Genomic DNA, 14,906 nt, shown 5'->3' on the forward strand with positions numbered 1-14,906 from the left:
CATTTCAACAGTTAAATTTTCAAAATATGTAGTTATACAGCAGGCCCCCAGAGCCATTTGGGCCTTAGGCCCAAGTTGAACGGTATGTCCCATGGTTCCTGACGCTTATGTCAGATAAACTGGGTTTAAGATCCACCAGGGCCACGGAAGCAAATCCTGCAGTGTTATGTCTGGCCCAAAGCTTGTTGGGCCGGTCTTTGAAAAAGGTACTTATCGCCTCGTTGCCGTGAATGTCCTATCTTGGATGCTCGACAACTCCTTGGCAAATCCTGTCGTCGAACATCATCCCTTCTTGGGAGTAGGAACCAGTTTCAATGCCACTCACACCACACTTCCAACTAAACATCCACTTAGCGATAATAATATTGGATCTCCATTTCCCCTAGCCTTGAGAGTAATCATGATTTTCCCATTGATTTTGAACTATAAATATACAAGGCCAAGGAAAGGAAATGGTTGTTGAAGTTTTGAAAGGAGAGCCTCAAATCTAGATCAAGAGCTACAAAGAGTGAGGGGAAAACAGTCCAGTGGTTGTAGAAACGTCGCTAGGTCTCTAAGTTAGAATCACCCAGAGTAGGAAAATCAAAACCCACATTATAAGTATACTGTGAGCCCAAGAGCGAGACGACCCTTTAAGCTTGTTCGAGGTGCGCACAGTAGTAATATTTATTTTATTGAGTAAGGTTGTAGTTTTAGACTATAATTAATTTTGTAACTAAACTTTGTCCAATTTATTATAGTTCAAAAAGCCACATAGTATAAATAAAAGGACAAAATTTAGTTATAAAATTGGTTGTAACCCAAAATTACAACCTTAATTAATATTTTTTTTATTGGAGGTAAATTTTGACAAATTTATCATTGGATTAAATTTTCTTCTTATATCCTTTATACTTGCAAAATTTTTAGAAAATTAAAGATTAATAGCTATATCATCAATAAATTATTTGAATTACAAGTTTTTGTAATTTAAAATTATCATAAAATATAAAATTGTTTAAATTACAAGTTTTTGATAGTTTAAAATTATGTATAAAATATAAACTTATAAATCATATAATAAATAATATCTAATTGATACAAAATTTAATATAAGTATCAAGAATATAAAAAACACACTATTTAAATAATATTGAGAACGTAATAACTCTCTTATTTTTGTTGCTAATCTTTTTCCATAAATAAAACAATTTCGGTAAACGAGTACACGTGGGCAGATCCCTAACTCCCAAAAATATAAGGTCATCTTCAACATCAACTGTCCCATACCCAAATTCCAGTTATCTACAGACTTTCCGGTACACTCCACACTACACAGCTCCTCTCAGTCTCCATGGCCTTGGCTCAAATTTCCTCGTCTCTCTCCCTTTCGGTCCGCGGTACCCTCTCTCTCTCTCTGTCCGTGTCAATGAGTTTTACTTTCATTAACCTCGTACTTTGTTTTTTCATTATAATAATGAAGATGATGACTATGTTGCAGATGTATATGCTTTTAGCTCCCCCAAAACCTCTTCTACAACTCCTCGCGTTCCACTTTCCAAGCTTTCACCATGTGGGTCCGTTTTCGCCACTGGTTCTCCGCTCTGTAAGCAGTCTAATTATATTTTTTATGCTTCTTGTTTCTTTCTTGTAGAAACTGCTACACAAATATGCAACTTAAAAAAAAAAAAAGTAGAATGAATGCTACGATTTCCCAGTATTCACGAAATTGTATGCTACCAAGGCTGTGCTGTGTCTGTGTGTGCGAGTTGTTGTTGCTGGTACAATCTAGGAAGCATGGACATTTCATTTGGGATGCCATACCCGTGTCATACTGGTGTCGTTCCCACCTTGTCATGTTATAAATTTTCAGAAATTGCTCATGTTGCTGTGTCATACTCATATCCGTGTCCGTGGTTCCTAGAGTACAATTAGTTATTTGAAAAGAAGATTTTTTTATTGCAATTTTTGTTACTGCGAATTATGTAGTGAGTAGGTAACTGATTCCGGTGTCTATATTTACCATCTTGAAAAGAAGTTGTAGTTAATGTTGGTGTTCTAGTAAACCATGGGGAGAAAGAAAACTTATAAAAGCATAATCAATAGTTCTCCTTGGATTAGGAGAAGTAATAGGCAACTGGGCTTTATTATAAAAAGCAGAATTTCTTAAATGGTTTGAAGAAGGGTGCTGTCTAGGAAAAAAAAAATATGAAAGAGAAGAAGAGTGCTGCAAGCCGGAGGGGAAAAGAAAAAAAGTTGCAGTATGCATGTGTGTGTGTGAGAGAGAGCAAAGAAAAGCAATGTGTTTTTTCTTTAGTTGTTGCGACACATGAAGAAGAAAAATTTGGGGCTTTCTCTATGGCGAGGTTTTGAAATGTGGGGTTTTAGTGCTATGAAGAATTGTTTTATCCAGGGTGAGTGAAGGTCTTAAGGTTCTTATCATACCCTAGAAGAGCCTCTTGCTCAGACACATATGTAATAAGAAACTCCTGATTTTTTGAAGTAATTATAAATCATGTTGGTGCCCAATGTACCTCATTATTAACAAGTCTTGCTTAACATATCTCCCAGCTTATTATTAGCTATACACCTAAATGCTTGGATGGCCAAACACACCTTCGCTTTGGGATTTTGTTATTGCCTTGGTCTATTTTTCCTTTTCTCTATCTTTTGCCCGAGGTGGTTCATTCTTGTATACTTATTGTATACTTGGGTTATGTCCCCTTGCCTTCATTTTCTTTTTCCCTTTTCAGTTAAATTTACTTATAAAAGGTGTCCAGATATCTCTCTCTTTTTTTTTTTTTTTTTTTTTTTTTTTTTTTTTTTTTTATCATCTTAGCTAGATTGTGGTACTGATTTGTGGCTGTGATGGTACAGAGCATGTGCTCAATGATCAAAATCAAATTCTTTAGTGATTACCCTTATTGCTTTCACAACCATTTTAAAATAACCATGTTAATGATGGTCTATTTATAGTTCTCACCTACCCATTTAGTATAACATGACTATAGGCATAACCTGTTTATTTTGAACAATTTGTCTAAGTCATTTTCTTTCTTAAAGATTTCACTATTGTTAGAAAATTTCTTATAATTTTGGTGATCATCTCACATTTGAACATATAAATGCAACTGTTTTGCCAGTATCCTATCTAAGGTACTTGGGGTGTGATAATGTGTTGCCAATTTCGTTGCTTACTCAGGATAACAATTGCCATGTTTGCTGGCAAAAAATGCTGTGATTCAGATGTGAGCTCATGAGCTTTTAGTCTTGAATGCTTACCTGACATGCCATTTACAGATGTTCTTTTTTCTTTTCTTTTCTTCTTCTTTTTATTTTTTTATTTTTTAATTTAAAATCATTTTTTCATTGCTCTGAAGTTCAAACTGCATATCTATCATCAAAATTCTTGTCTGGTCAATGTTCCCATTTTTCTTTTCTTTTTCTCTGCCTCAAATGGTCTGGCTTTTCTTTTCCTTATTTCCCTCTTATTTCTATATGGTCACTAAGAGAACATACTAAAAGAAAAGAGAATTTGAATTATTTGTAAAATGTAGTTTTAAATTTTCCTCAATATTCTTGGCAACCTAAGGATCATTTAATTGGTGAGAGCTGATGCTTGCTTTCATTTTTAGTGATACGGAGAACTTGTTACCAAAAGCAGCCTGCAGGCAAAGCAATGTCACTTTCCATAAGATGTGAACAAGGCACCCAGGACAACAGTTTGGATGTATGGCTAGGCCGATTTGCAATGATTGGCTTTGCAGTGGCTATTACTGTTGAGATAACAACAGGCAAGGGACTTTTGGAGGTATGTCACATGCTATGGGTTTTTAGATCCAAGCAAAAGCTATCTTTTAGTTTCAAGCATAGTTTTTTGTTTCAGCACTGGTTGCTGGATACAACTTGCAGTTTTTTGCAAACCACAAATAACAAAAAAAAAAAAAAAAAAGGCATTATATTCATCAGGAAATTAAAACAAGTAAAATGTTCTATGACTATCTTTAATGATATCTGTGTATTATACGTTAAAAAAGGTTACTCTATTTGTGTCGCTTATTTCATAAACTCATACAATTTAATGTTGCTTTAAAGATTCAATAACTAATGTGAGATGCTAATGATGATCTTTAGCTCTATTGGAAGCATCATTTGTAAATTACTTGTTCAAATTTAAAGCTAGAGAAAATAATCTTGGTTTAATCAATTGAGTGAGGCCTCCTTAATCAAACAAACCTATCCCCCGGCCCTCTTCCCCTCCCCATTCTATATTTATAAACACTCACAAACACCTCATCCCTCAAAAAGGAAGATATGTATGACATCACTGAAGGAAATCATCTCATTAATGAGGATTGCCTTGGACATTAGATGATGTCTGAGCCAACTGTCCTATAGTACAGTTTTCTACAGTCTTGGGAACATTCAAGCCAGGGGCTTTGGTGTGGAGATCCTGGAGAATCTTGGCTATTGATGTGTTTTAATACCTGTTGAAACATAAGATACCTTTTGGATGATTAGTAGTTTATTGTTTTCTGTCGAACTTTTGATGCCTGTTTCTAATGTTGGAAAGCCAAAAGTTGATGCGCACCAGGGGAATGCCACACACACACATACACATTTATATTCTTGCCAAAAAGGGAATGGTATTTCTAATCCATCATAAGGTTAAAAAATGCAAGCAATTATAAATTCCCTTGCCATTTTTGGTTTCCTCTTAGCTTGGAAGTTGGGGCATGTCAAATCATGTTCGTGGAAGTCAAGTTTATTGGTTTCGATAGTTTTTTCTTGTTGACATGGAAACCCTCTACTCTTCTCTCTCTGCACACACACACAAACAAAAGCGCACACAACCAAATATTGCAAGAGCAACATTGCACTCATGAACAATTATTAAAAAATGTTTGGTCATTTTAATTTTTGCAGAATTTTGGGCTCACAAGTCCCCTGCCTACAGTAGCCTTGGCAGTTACAGCATTGGTGGGCGTTTTAACAGCAATTTTTATCTTTCAGTCTGCTTCAAAAGATTGATCACGTTTTAGGTCACTTCATGTTTGTAAAGTTTGTAATTCTGAAAAATCTACTAGATTTCTTTTTGTCCATTTGTTTGTAATTTTGTATCAATGCCAACATTAGCATCAAGATACCAAGAGCCTTGTAACTCAATTCCATTACCTGATTCTCCCATAAATGAAAACATTGGTTCAAATCCCCCTCCCCCACTAGTTGTAACCAAAAACCATTGACATTAAGATTTGAGAATGTACCAGATATGGAAACTTCAATATATGTAAAGGCTTTCCTCTGTGGTGTTACTTTCACTTATTCTTCAGTGCTACACTGGAGCTTTTCCTTATCCTAATGCTATTTGTAAAAAATATTCTCAAAAAATAATGCAGTTGTGATTTTTTTTTTTCCAAATGTAATACTGTTGATGTTATAAAAGCCTAGTTTGCGTTTATTATTTTCTTAAGGTTTGAGTGACAACTCCAAATATACTATGTTAGGTTTGAATGGAGGGATGCATTTTTCCTTGGCCATAGGATTGAAGGGTGTTGAGTCTGTTGACACTTGAAAGTTGACATATAGTTTGCATTTAGGAAATGGAAGTGAAAGTGCATCAGCTATTAGTATCTTGGAGTGGGATGGAAATGGAATTGTGTTTGTGGGTTATGGAGCAAAAGGGTATCCCCATATCACTGAAAAGCAGTTGTCGAGGCGACTTGAGCATTTTAGGGCGAGAGATTGTCCCTACATGTCATCTCTGAAAGAAGCTGCAAGGAAAACACTACAAAAATAATTTATCAAGCTGAACTTTATGTTTTAAGAGCGACCTGTGTCTCTTTAACAGCTTTCCAAATTAATAGTTTTCTTGCTTTTCACAAGTTGATTTTTGACAATTTTTATATGCCAGTGGTAATTTAGGCAATTCTAGGTTGTGACAGTCGAGGGGGATGGACATCTCCGTTAGAAACACCAATTAAATTACAAAGCTCTTGATGCCTTCATAATTATATATATTTTGAAATATATTGTTACGGAATCCATATGCTTGGCAGTACATAGCCATTTTAATCCCGACCCATTTAAATTTTGAGATGTACATGATATCAAATTGACCAAATGTGATTTATCTACTTTATCAACATCTTATTGGAAAGTATATTTCATATAAACATAATATTCAAACGTTTGCCTTAACCGAAAGCATTACAATGATACTTGAATTTAGTATATTTCAACAAAATAAAATAAAATATGGCACTATCTTAAGAAATATTTTTCCAAATCGTAGTATTATTTAAGGACAATAAATGCATGAGAGTTTATTTAGCTCAATGATGATACTGGGAATATTTGCTTCAACGCTTTTGGACAGGCTTGCATGAAAAAAAAAAAGCTTATGATAAGCAGTGTGAAGAAAAAGATTGTATTATTAAGAGTTATGATTATTTGAAATAGATTGGATTCCAGGAAAGAACAATAACCTGGACCATCTGGAATCAATTAACTCTTATTGGGGCATCATTCTAAGTGCTTTTTGAGAAGGACCTATTGTTTCAGCTTTGTTAGGCACAAAGACGTGTGTGTAGACTTTATAAAAAGTCCAATACACATTACACACTACTGTTTAACTTCAAAGCGACCAAAAGAATTTTGGCTATCTAGTACAACAACATTTTTTGTGAGGGTTCCCATATGATGGCAAGTACTAATGAAGTTGAACACTACAATATAAGTATATAATTTGTGCCTCTCATCTAAAATCGAATTTATTCTTCTTTTACTTTCCACCCAACAATGTCCCATTTGGTGTTTGCTTTAAATACAAGAGATATCCTTTTTTCCTATGTTTCTCCTTAAGTTTTTCTCTTACATAAGTTCTCATATTGATGAAACAATCCATTTTCTTTCTCTTCTAATATTTCTCTGTTGCTGAGGTTTTGTTTGAAAATTTTAATCCTAGTTGATCTGTTTTTGTTGGTAAAGTGGCATGGGTGCTATCATATGTAGACTAGCAAAGAGGTTTCTTACAAAATGTGAGATGAGGATTCTGATGGTGGGTCTTGATGCCTCTGGGAAGACCACCATCTTGTACAAGCTCAAACTGGGAGAGATTGTTACATCCATACCCACAATTGGTAACTACTACATTAGAAACTCTTACAATTTAAATAAGATTGGAACTACCTCCTTTTCTGTTGCTTAAGCACGAGATATTTCAAAGTTTAGGTAGAATTTATTTCATTTTATAGTTTTTTCATTGTATATATGTGATGGTTTTATAGATTGAGCTAGAAACTTTTTCAGATCTTTTATCTGTGATAATTCCTTGTTGTTTGATTTACTGGTTCATACATAATGATCTATTGCCTTCATTTTTAATGGAACAGGTTTTAATGTGGAGACTGTAGAGTACAAGAATATTAGCTTCACTGTCTGGGATGTAGGAGGACAAGATAAGGTACCAGCTTGATATCATTCTATGGCATAACTCTTTTGTTAGCGATTTGCACATAAATTTCTGCCTCCTCTCTTCTGGCCTCAAAAATGAAAAATGGATTTCTGCATGATGAGAAAGTGAAAATAACAAATATTTATCCATAATAAAATCAAGTGGTTGCAGTAACTCAACTGAGTTATGTAAGGGTTAAGTTTGATTATGAAGAAAGATGAATTAGTTAATCTAGCTCATCTTTCAACAAAGATCAAAGTATCCCAATCCATTAACCTAATCATAAGTACCTTATAATTTTCCAAGGTTATTTCTCTCAAATATTTCATACATTCATGAGACACATTTCATAGAATTAATCTCATGTACCTTCCATTGTCTCTAATACTGCTATATAATTAGTAATTGCCATTTCAATTTTGAACCATGGAAATTTTTGTTTTTGTTTTTGTTTTTGCTTACAACAAGGATTCAAACTCTGGCTCTACCGGTTATAATATAGTGAAAGACATTTTATTTTCTTTAAAGTAGAAAAGAAAGGTTGAAGGGTACCCCATTTGTAATTAATAAAAGAATTCATCTTTATTCTTGAAAAATATTAAAATAATGACGGTTTTGTCATTATGTTCTATGAAATTTAATAATGCTGCATATGCTTTGAATTTCATTATTAAACAGATTCGACCTTTATGGAGACATTACTTTCAAAATACTCAAGGACTAATCTTTGTCGTGGACAGCAATGATAGAGAAAGAGTTGCAGAAGCCAGGAATGAGCTACATCGTATTCTTGTTGAGGTTAGTAAGGACAACGTGTTAGAACTTAGGAACTTGGAATTAGATTTTACCTTCTTAACTTAGAATTTCAATGTTAAACAGATTCCAATCAATGTTTCAGTATTGAAAATCTCCATTATGATTATATCTTGAATTTCTTTTAGTGCAATTAAACCTATGCTTAGAGAATTCTTCATCCCAATATAGAAAAACAAAAAAAAATCTGTGCTTATAGAAGTATTGCATTGATGAGTAACTATAATCATATAAATAAAGATTCACTTTTTATCATTTTTTTTTGTGCGCAGTTTGAACTACGCAATGCCGTGCTTCTTGTCTTTGCCAATAAGCAAGACCTTCCAAATTCTATGAATGCTTCTGAGGTTGCTGATAAACTTGGCCTATACTCACTCAATCAGCGTCCCTGGTAAGCATTTGCTTTCCCTATACCCCATCAAAAAGAAAAAGAATGTCTTATCAGTCATGTTCTTCCCGTTTATTTGTTTGGCTGATTTATCAGTCATGTTTTCATTCAATGATCTGTAATATTTTATTTGTTTCTTCCCTTTAGCTCTCCTTTCTATAGTGTACATTTTCACTCTACAAGGCACCCCCTTTAGTTGACAGAAATACAAACAGAAGAAGAAACCACTCTTGATATAGTTTTCTCTTGAAAAAAATTATCTAAATATAAATAAAGTTATGTTTTTTTATCACTTTTTTGCATAACTGTTAACATGGTCTATTGTGATTTATGCATATGATCTAAATTAAGTCTTATTATCTCAAATCAGTGTGCATTTGGTTTAACCTTCTAAGCTTATTTGCTTATGTACAACTTTTTAAAATCCCACTTTTCCTATGTATAAAGGTACTTTTTATCCACGTTCAAGATATAAGCAAATCAACTAATAAGACAATCCAAACACACAAATGGGATTGCCCAAAATACATGTAGTCTGAATCGTGGTATTGGTTGATTGACTTAATTCATTGTGCAGGTACGTCCAGAGTGCTTCTGCCACCTCTGGCCAAGGACTCTATGAAGGTCTTGATTGGTTATCGAACAACATTTCTAACAAAACTACATGATGTGATCTTTTCCCCAATGTGATAAGTACTAAAGAGAGGAGTTTTTGTGAAAACCCAATCTAATTGGAGCATTAGTGGAGAATTCTCCTAAGCAGGCCGGCAAACATGTATTTCAAATTTAAATTCTGATATCTCAAGCAGCAGTGGTACTTGGTAGCGAAACAACTCTTATATGCAAATATTATATGATAAATTATAACCACTGGTTGGATCATTATCCAATTGAGAATGTTTAGTACAATCTTTTTTTTTTTTTTTGCCTGATCGAGATAGTTGCTGTAATCAGTTGGGAATTGATCTATCTTAAGGAGTATTTATTAAGATCAGCCGCATGCACATTATTCCAATGTTAAAGTTATGAATGAACTGCTAGTATTGGTGTACAAGAAGATAACATCCATTGCAAACCATTTTCCGGCTTAGGAGGCGTTTAGCTTTAGCTGGTTGTTTCACACTTGAAAAGCAGATGGTTGCGCTCATAAAAAGAACATGCGCATGCAGATTCTTTTTCTTGCAAGGACTGACAAAATATCACAAGTATATCATTGATTATTAATCCAAATACCAATATATAGAATAACAGATGGGAAGAGAACTGAACTTCAAGCCATGAATGAAATGAACCTTTCTTCACCTAAAAGGTTACATGGTAAAAGAACTAAATATGTGTGCTTAAAACCGTAATTCTGCACTCCGAGCAAGTCAGCTTCATTTTAGCTTGTAGGACTCAAATATAGATTGAGTTAAGTGAATATACAGCTTTATACTTCATCCTTCCAAAAAATGAATAATCACGGAAATGAATAATCACGGAAATCTATAATTGAAAGAAAATTCATTTTTAGACCAAGTTCTAGAAAATAGAAAAGAAACAAATCCACATAGACTTGTTAACCAGGTGAACATATTTCGTAGTCAAGACGTAAGCATAGGAATGTTTCAGGATCAGATACGAACAAATATGGATTATAGAAGCAGATTGATAAAGCTAATTATCAAAGGGAGAAAAAATTACATTGATCGGACTAAGAGCATCTCTCGGATATTGAAACAAAATAAACCCAGATAGGGTTGTTAACCAGGTGAACATATTTCGTATTCAAAATGTGTATTGGAATGATTCAGGATCAGATCTGAGCAAATATGGCTTATAGAAGTAGATTGACAAAAGTTTATTTCACATAACCATAGATTGAGGTCCATCTGAAGCCTTAGATTTCTTAGCTTTTTTCTTCCTCCCTCCATTTTTATTCTTCTTTTTCTTTGGTTTCTCATCTATAACAGGTTGTGTGCTCTGCAGGTGTTGATGAATGGCAGCCAAAGGATCCAACTGGAAAGCAGGATAATTAAGAACTGTACTCAGCTGTTTTCCTTCCTTCAAGCTGATGAAAATGAACCCGAAAAAACATTGAGACAGATATCACAAGGAAAAAGCTTGCAACAGGAAGTAAATCATGGAATTCATATGCTCACATTAACTTTTTCATAGATTTACAATTTGGCTTCAACTCATCTCTAGGAGGAGTTGGTTGCCGTGGGGTCTTCAAATCAGGAAGGAAATCTGAGAGGGTCGAGAGATCATATACTTTCAATTTCTTCTGTCGGCTTCTAAGTTTCTTCTTCTGGCAGAACATAAAGAGATTTTTAACATAATAAAGATTATGAATATTACTCAAAAATAAGTTTTACAAGTGTTATCAAACATTTGCCACAACATATTAGTTCAAAAGGTTTAAACGGAACAAAAGAAAGGCATCACCTTAGATTCAGATATCAAATAAAGGTATACATTTTTTTTCTTCATATATTGGTAAATAGAGGTATACAGTTTTAATACACAATTGTAACAAACAATCTGGTACTTGTGGAACACAATAGAGTCCTAACATCATCATTAAAACAATTGGTCCATATTGAATAATAGTTCTTTTTAAGGCTTAGACATTCCTTGTTTTGGAGATTAGAATTTAGAACCATGTCCCCATGCAAAGTCCTTAGGATGGACAACAAACTCAAGAAGAATGGAATGAGAAAATACTGAGGTTTACAAGGCTTTGGTAAGATTTATGGACTCCAATGGGTCCTTTTTAATTAAAAAAGAATCATGAGAATTTGGGCGAATTAACAATTTATCATATCTGAAATCCCCCGGTCATAATTTTGCTACAATACAGTTTTCACTCCAAAAATCTTTGATCCAGGCTCATATTAACTTATCTTTTTGACATTTAAGAGATGAAGGTTCAAAATTCTGTTCAATTGTCCACCTTTCACATTTCTCACTTAATTCTAGCTAGGTTAAAAAGGGAAGGATTGACTGCTCTATGGAAGACCCTACATGAGCCTGACCATAGTAGCACCTATCTACAGAGGAACCAATGCTTTAAGGGCCTAAACAATAAAGGGGCCGTAGACACACCCTCATAAAGGTCAAAGCCAGACCTCAACTCATGGGGTTCAAGTAGCATCATCCAGTGGGTATCCTGCTTGAACCTACATCACTCCCTCAAACTCAAAATGTTGATCCCAATCGAACCACATTCCGTAAACCTTTGTCACTAACCCAAATTAAGTAGTGAATAAAATACTCAATTTTGTATCTTGCATCCTAGAGGTTGATTGAAGGTACTCACCTTTACATGTAAGTTGAACAATCTGGCTCTATCTATACATGGCATCATGTGTCATTTTTCAATGCTACTCCCTTAACTTGCCATACCCATTATAGAACAGAGTTGCACCACACTAGCAGCCACAAAATGTATTTGTGGATCCTGCATACCACTTGATTAAAATTTGTCTACATCCTTGCAGTTTGGAAAAGGTTGCATTTTGCTAAATATTGTAAAATTTATTTTACAAGTACCACAAATTTATGCCAATTCATTTTCTAAATCACTTAAAAAAGTATGGAAACTCCAACACTCTTTTAACTTTTATGTACAAAATTCCCTTTTGGAGGTAATGTCTCAACTCTAAAAGATTAACCCAAAATCAATGCTATATTTTCTTGCAAGTGCAAGATTTACTTAAATTAAATCTATCTTGAAATAGAAAGGCAAACAACATGTGTAAAGGAGCTGAAATTCAGTCCATCAAAAGGAAGACAAACTTTACAACTTGGCAATGCAAGTCCTGACTGGAACTTTCTTGCTGGTGACCAAAAAAAAAAAAATGATATAATCTTAACAACATACTAACCAATGCAATAACCAAACTGCCAATAAGCAAGTAAACACAGTTCAAACTACCCACCAACAGCACCAAAAATTAACTCTGGCAAGTGTATAACAATAAACAACGCGAATGTTAATTTAACAATCTCACCTTGCCAATAGCCTTCTGGGCACTCAGGGCAGCAACAGTATCTTTAACCTCTGCATATTATTAAAGCACGAATGAAAATCTATAATGATGATTTCTTTTTATCCTTCATAAAAATAAAATAATTAAAAAAAAAAAAACTATTTACAATCAATCTTATGGGACCAAAAATTATCAAACTATAGAGGATAAAAAAGATTCCACATGACCAAAAGATGTAACAAATGAACACTAAACAGGAACTAACAATGTGGGAAAACATCAAATGTTGTAGAAATACTATTACTCCATGCTGGTGATGCATATCTAAAAGAGCATTAAAACCCCATAAATTTCCAAATACTGAAATTGGTATTCAGAATTTGCATAAATAAACTAAATGCGTCTGAATCTTTTGTAGGAGCAACTGTAAAAATTGTCATACTTGGACCAATTCATTAAAAAAAAAAAAGAAACTTACTTGTATAAAACTGGCGTTTCTTCTCGAATTTAAGGTCTGCTTTAGACGTCGATTCCGGTCTGCATAATTATTCATAAGTAGAAATCAAATATATATTTTTTGGTTCTGATGATGAACCAGGCATGAATTGAATAAAAAAAAAAAGTTTGCCAATATGATAATGATAGTCTTGCCGTGAGCGTGACTTGCCCATCATTAAAGGTTTGGAGCTTCCAGCGAATCAAAAGTTGAAACCCGCAGATTAGAGGTTTTGGGTTTGGCTGATGAAACTGAGTGAGTAGGAGAGGAAAGAGAGGCGGAGCAAAGAAAACAGAGGATTTGGGTTTTATAGCTACTAGCAGTAGTCCCGTGCGGTGCGTGGGAATATATAAAAACATGTAAGAGTTGTAATATATTAAAAATAACAAATACTTTTAAGTATGGTATATTTAAATTTTTTTAATTTTTTATTACAATATAGACACTATCTTAACCCATATCATAGATGTGGGAAAAATCTTGATTGAATTACTCCTAACAAAAAGATAATAAACTTGCTCTCTCTTTTTTTTTTTTTTGCTAGGTAATTTGTTATTGCGGGGGATCGAACTCCCGAGTTAGCGGACATATAAGGTATTGGGTACCACTCAAGCAACTAGGCCTGGTGGTGCTCTCTCAAACAAACAGAAAGTTGCTCGTATATGTGGACCAAACTGTTAGAATTTTTTTTTCATATTATAGTAATTCTACATATATATGTCATATGCATAACGGTTTACTTGTATCATTCTTGGGAAGAGAAAACAAAGTTGTAGCAACATACAGAAAAGAAAAAAGAAAAAAGAAAAAAAAAACCTTTACATTTTTGTTTCTCGGTCTGTTCATCAATAATTTAAAATATTTGGTTTATTTGTTACGTTATTTTCTAGGTTTTGAAGGGTTTTAAGTTAATGCCAGCTTCAACTCGTCAATAAATCTTATAACCAAAAATTTATTCACAAGTCTTGCTTAATAATAAATCTTATGTCATTCTTCAATCAAAGTTAGAATTTGTTACTGTTCACTTTGGAAGGGATATGGATGGAGCAAAAGTGTACCAGTGCTCGAAGATTGGATATAGACCAACCTCGGTTATTTATTTATTTATTTATTTTTATTTCCCTCTATTTTTGCTAATTATAATTGATGACGTGGTTCTAAAGCATTTGGATTTATTTTTTGTATAAGATTTCCCCATTTTTTCATCTTGAAGGCTTGAATGGACTGTTCTTCACGTAGGGTTCAAATTTTGAGAAACCTGTCTGGGTTCTATATTCTTTCATACTGTGGGGATGTAATTCAATAAAATTTCATATTGAAAAATAGACACTCTACATCCAAAATGGCCAGAACATGTTCGTTCTCCTTGAACAAATCCAAGATGAAGAAAAAAAATAATTTGATACTTCTTGCTGAACTTAGTCAAGGTAGCTAGGATAGGGATAAGTTTGTTTTCTTTATAATAGAATCCTTGACCTGCAAAATTTTAAGCAAATTTTGGAAGCCTAGATATCACTGCACATTTTTAATCTTCACACTCTGATATTTGTAATTTATTAATGGTTATATCATTTCATCATTAAACAATATCTTCAATTTTATAATCGACAGGCAGCACTTGGCCATTCTTTGGAAGTCAAAACTGTTAAGAGTATGCTCCAGCAAAAATTTATAATCAACAGAGTTTACAGCATAATTTTAACAATTATGGCAGAAATATCAGCTACAGATCAAAACGTCAATCAAGAATATATATGTACATCTCAAAGTGGGTAGGATCAAAACATCAGCATATCTCTA

At 33.7% G+C, this 14,906-nt stretch overlaps 3 protein-coding genes across 3 annotated transcripts; 2 read left to right on the forward strand and 1 right to left on the reverse strand.

The window, feature by feature from the left end:
• The first annotated feature begins 1,222 nt into the window (after window positions 1-1,222).
• LOC115969574 (stress enhanced protein 1, chloroplastic) lies at window positions 1,223-5,300 on the forward strand. Its single transcript, XM_031089251.1, has 4 exons — window positions 1,223-1,379; window positions 1,481-1,585; window positions 3,615-3,790; window positions 4,906-5,300. The coding sequence occupies exons 1-4, from the start codon at window positions 1,334-1,336 to the stop codon at window positions 5,008-5,010; spliced, it is 432 nt and encodes a 143-aa protein (XP_030945111.1). The 5' UTR covers window positions 1,223-1,333; the 3' UTR covers window positions 5,011-5,300.
• A 141-nt stretch (window positions 5,301-5,441) lies between these two features.
• On the forward strand, window positions 5,442-9,624 carry LOC115969568 (ADP-ribosylation factor 2-like). Its single transcript, XM_031089243.1, has 5 exons — window positions 5,442-7,121; window positions 7,374-7,444; window positions 8,114-8,233; window positions 8,521-8,639; window positions 9,214-9,624. Exons 1-5 carry the CDS (start codon window positions 6,974-6,976, stop codon window positions 9,302-9,304), a joined length of 549 nt encoding a protein of 182 aa, XP_030945103.1. The 5' UTR covers window positions 5,442-6,973; the 3' UTR covers window positions 9,305-9,624.
• Window positions 9,625-10,270: 646 nt separating this feature from the next.
• On the reverse strand, window positions 10,271-13,401 carry LOC115969570. Its single transcript, XM_031089244.1, has 5 exons — window positions 13,262-13,401; window positions 13,089-13,147; window positions 12,632-12,681; window positions 10,778-10,926; window positions 10,271-10,686 (listed from the first exon to the last, which is right to left on the reverse strand). Exons 1-5 carry the CDS (start codon window positions 13,282-13,284, stop codon window positions 10,482-10,484), a joined length of 486 nt encoding a protein of 161 aa, XP_030945104.1. The 5' UTR covers window positions 13,285-13,401; the 3' UTR covers window positions 10,271-10,481.
• Between the last annotated feature and the right edge of the window lie 1,505 nt (window positions 13,402-14,906).

The sequence above is a fragment of the Quercus lobata genome, chromosome 11 (genome assembly GCF_001633185.2).
Source record: "Quercus lobata isolate SW786 chromosome 11, ValleyOak3.0 Primary Assembly, whole genome shotgun sequence".
In the NCBI taxonomy this organism is placed as follows: Eukaryota; Viridiplantae; Streptophyta; class Magnoliopsida; order Fagales; family Fagaceae; genus Quercus; species Quercus lobata.

What these genes read in the sequence shown, in the direction of transcription:
- LOC115969568 (XM_031089243.1), top strand. Translation starts at nt 6,974, where the DNA reads ATGGGTGCTATCATATGTAGACTAGCAAAGAGGTTTCTTACAAAATGT. An exon ending in TACATCCATACCCACAATTG is followed by an intron (nt 7,122 to 7,373) that starts GTAACTACTACA and finishes TTAATGGAACAG; the next exon opens with GTTTTAATGTGGAGACTGTA. An exon ending in TCACTCAATCAGCGTCCCTG is followed by an intron (nt 8,640 to 9,213) that starts GTAAGCATTTGC and finishes TTCATTGTGCAG; the next exon opens with GTACGTCCAGAGTGCTTCTG.
- LOC115969570 (XM_031089244.1), bottom strand. Translation starts at nt 13,284, where the DNA reads ATGATGGGCAAGTCACGCTCACG. An exon ending in ATGGGCAAGTCACGCTCACG is followed by an intron (nt 13,148 to 13,261) that starts GCAAGACTATCA and finishes ATAATTATGCAG; the next exon opens with ACCGGAATCGACGTCTAAAG. An exon ending in CCCAGAAGGCTATTGGCAAG is followed by an intron (nt 10,927 to 12,631) that starts GTGAGATTGTTA and finishes ATGTTCTGCCAG; the next exon opens with AAGAAGAAACTTAGAAGCCG.
- LOC115969574 (XM_031089251.1), top strand. Translation starts at nt 1,334, where the DNA reads ATGGCCTTGGCTCAAATTTCCTCGTCTCTCTCCCTTTCGGTCCGCG. An exon ending in CGCCACTGGTTCTCCGCTCT is followed by an intron (nt 1,586 to 3,614) that starts GTAAGCAGTCTA and finishes TTTCATTTTTAG; the next exon opens with TGATACGGAGAACTTGTTAC. An exon ending in CAGGCAAGGGACTTTTGGAG is followed by an intron (nt 3,791 to 4,905) that starts GTATGTCACATG and finishes TAATTTTTGCAG; the next exon opens with AATTTTGGGCTCACAAGTCC.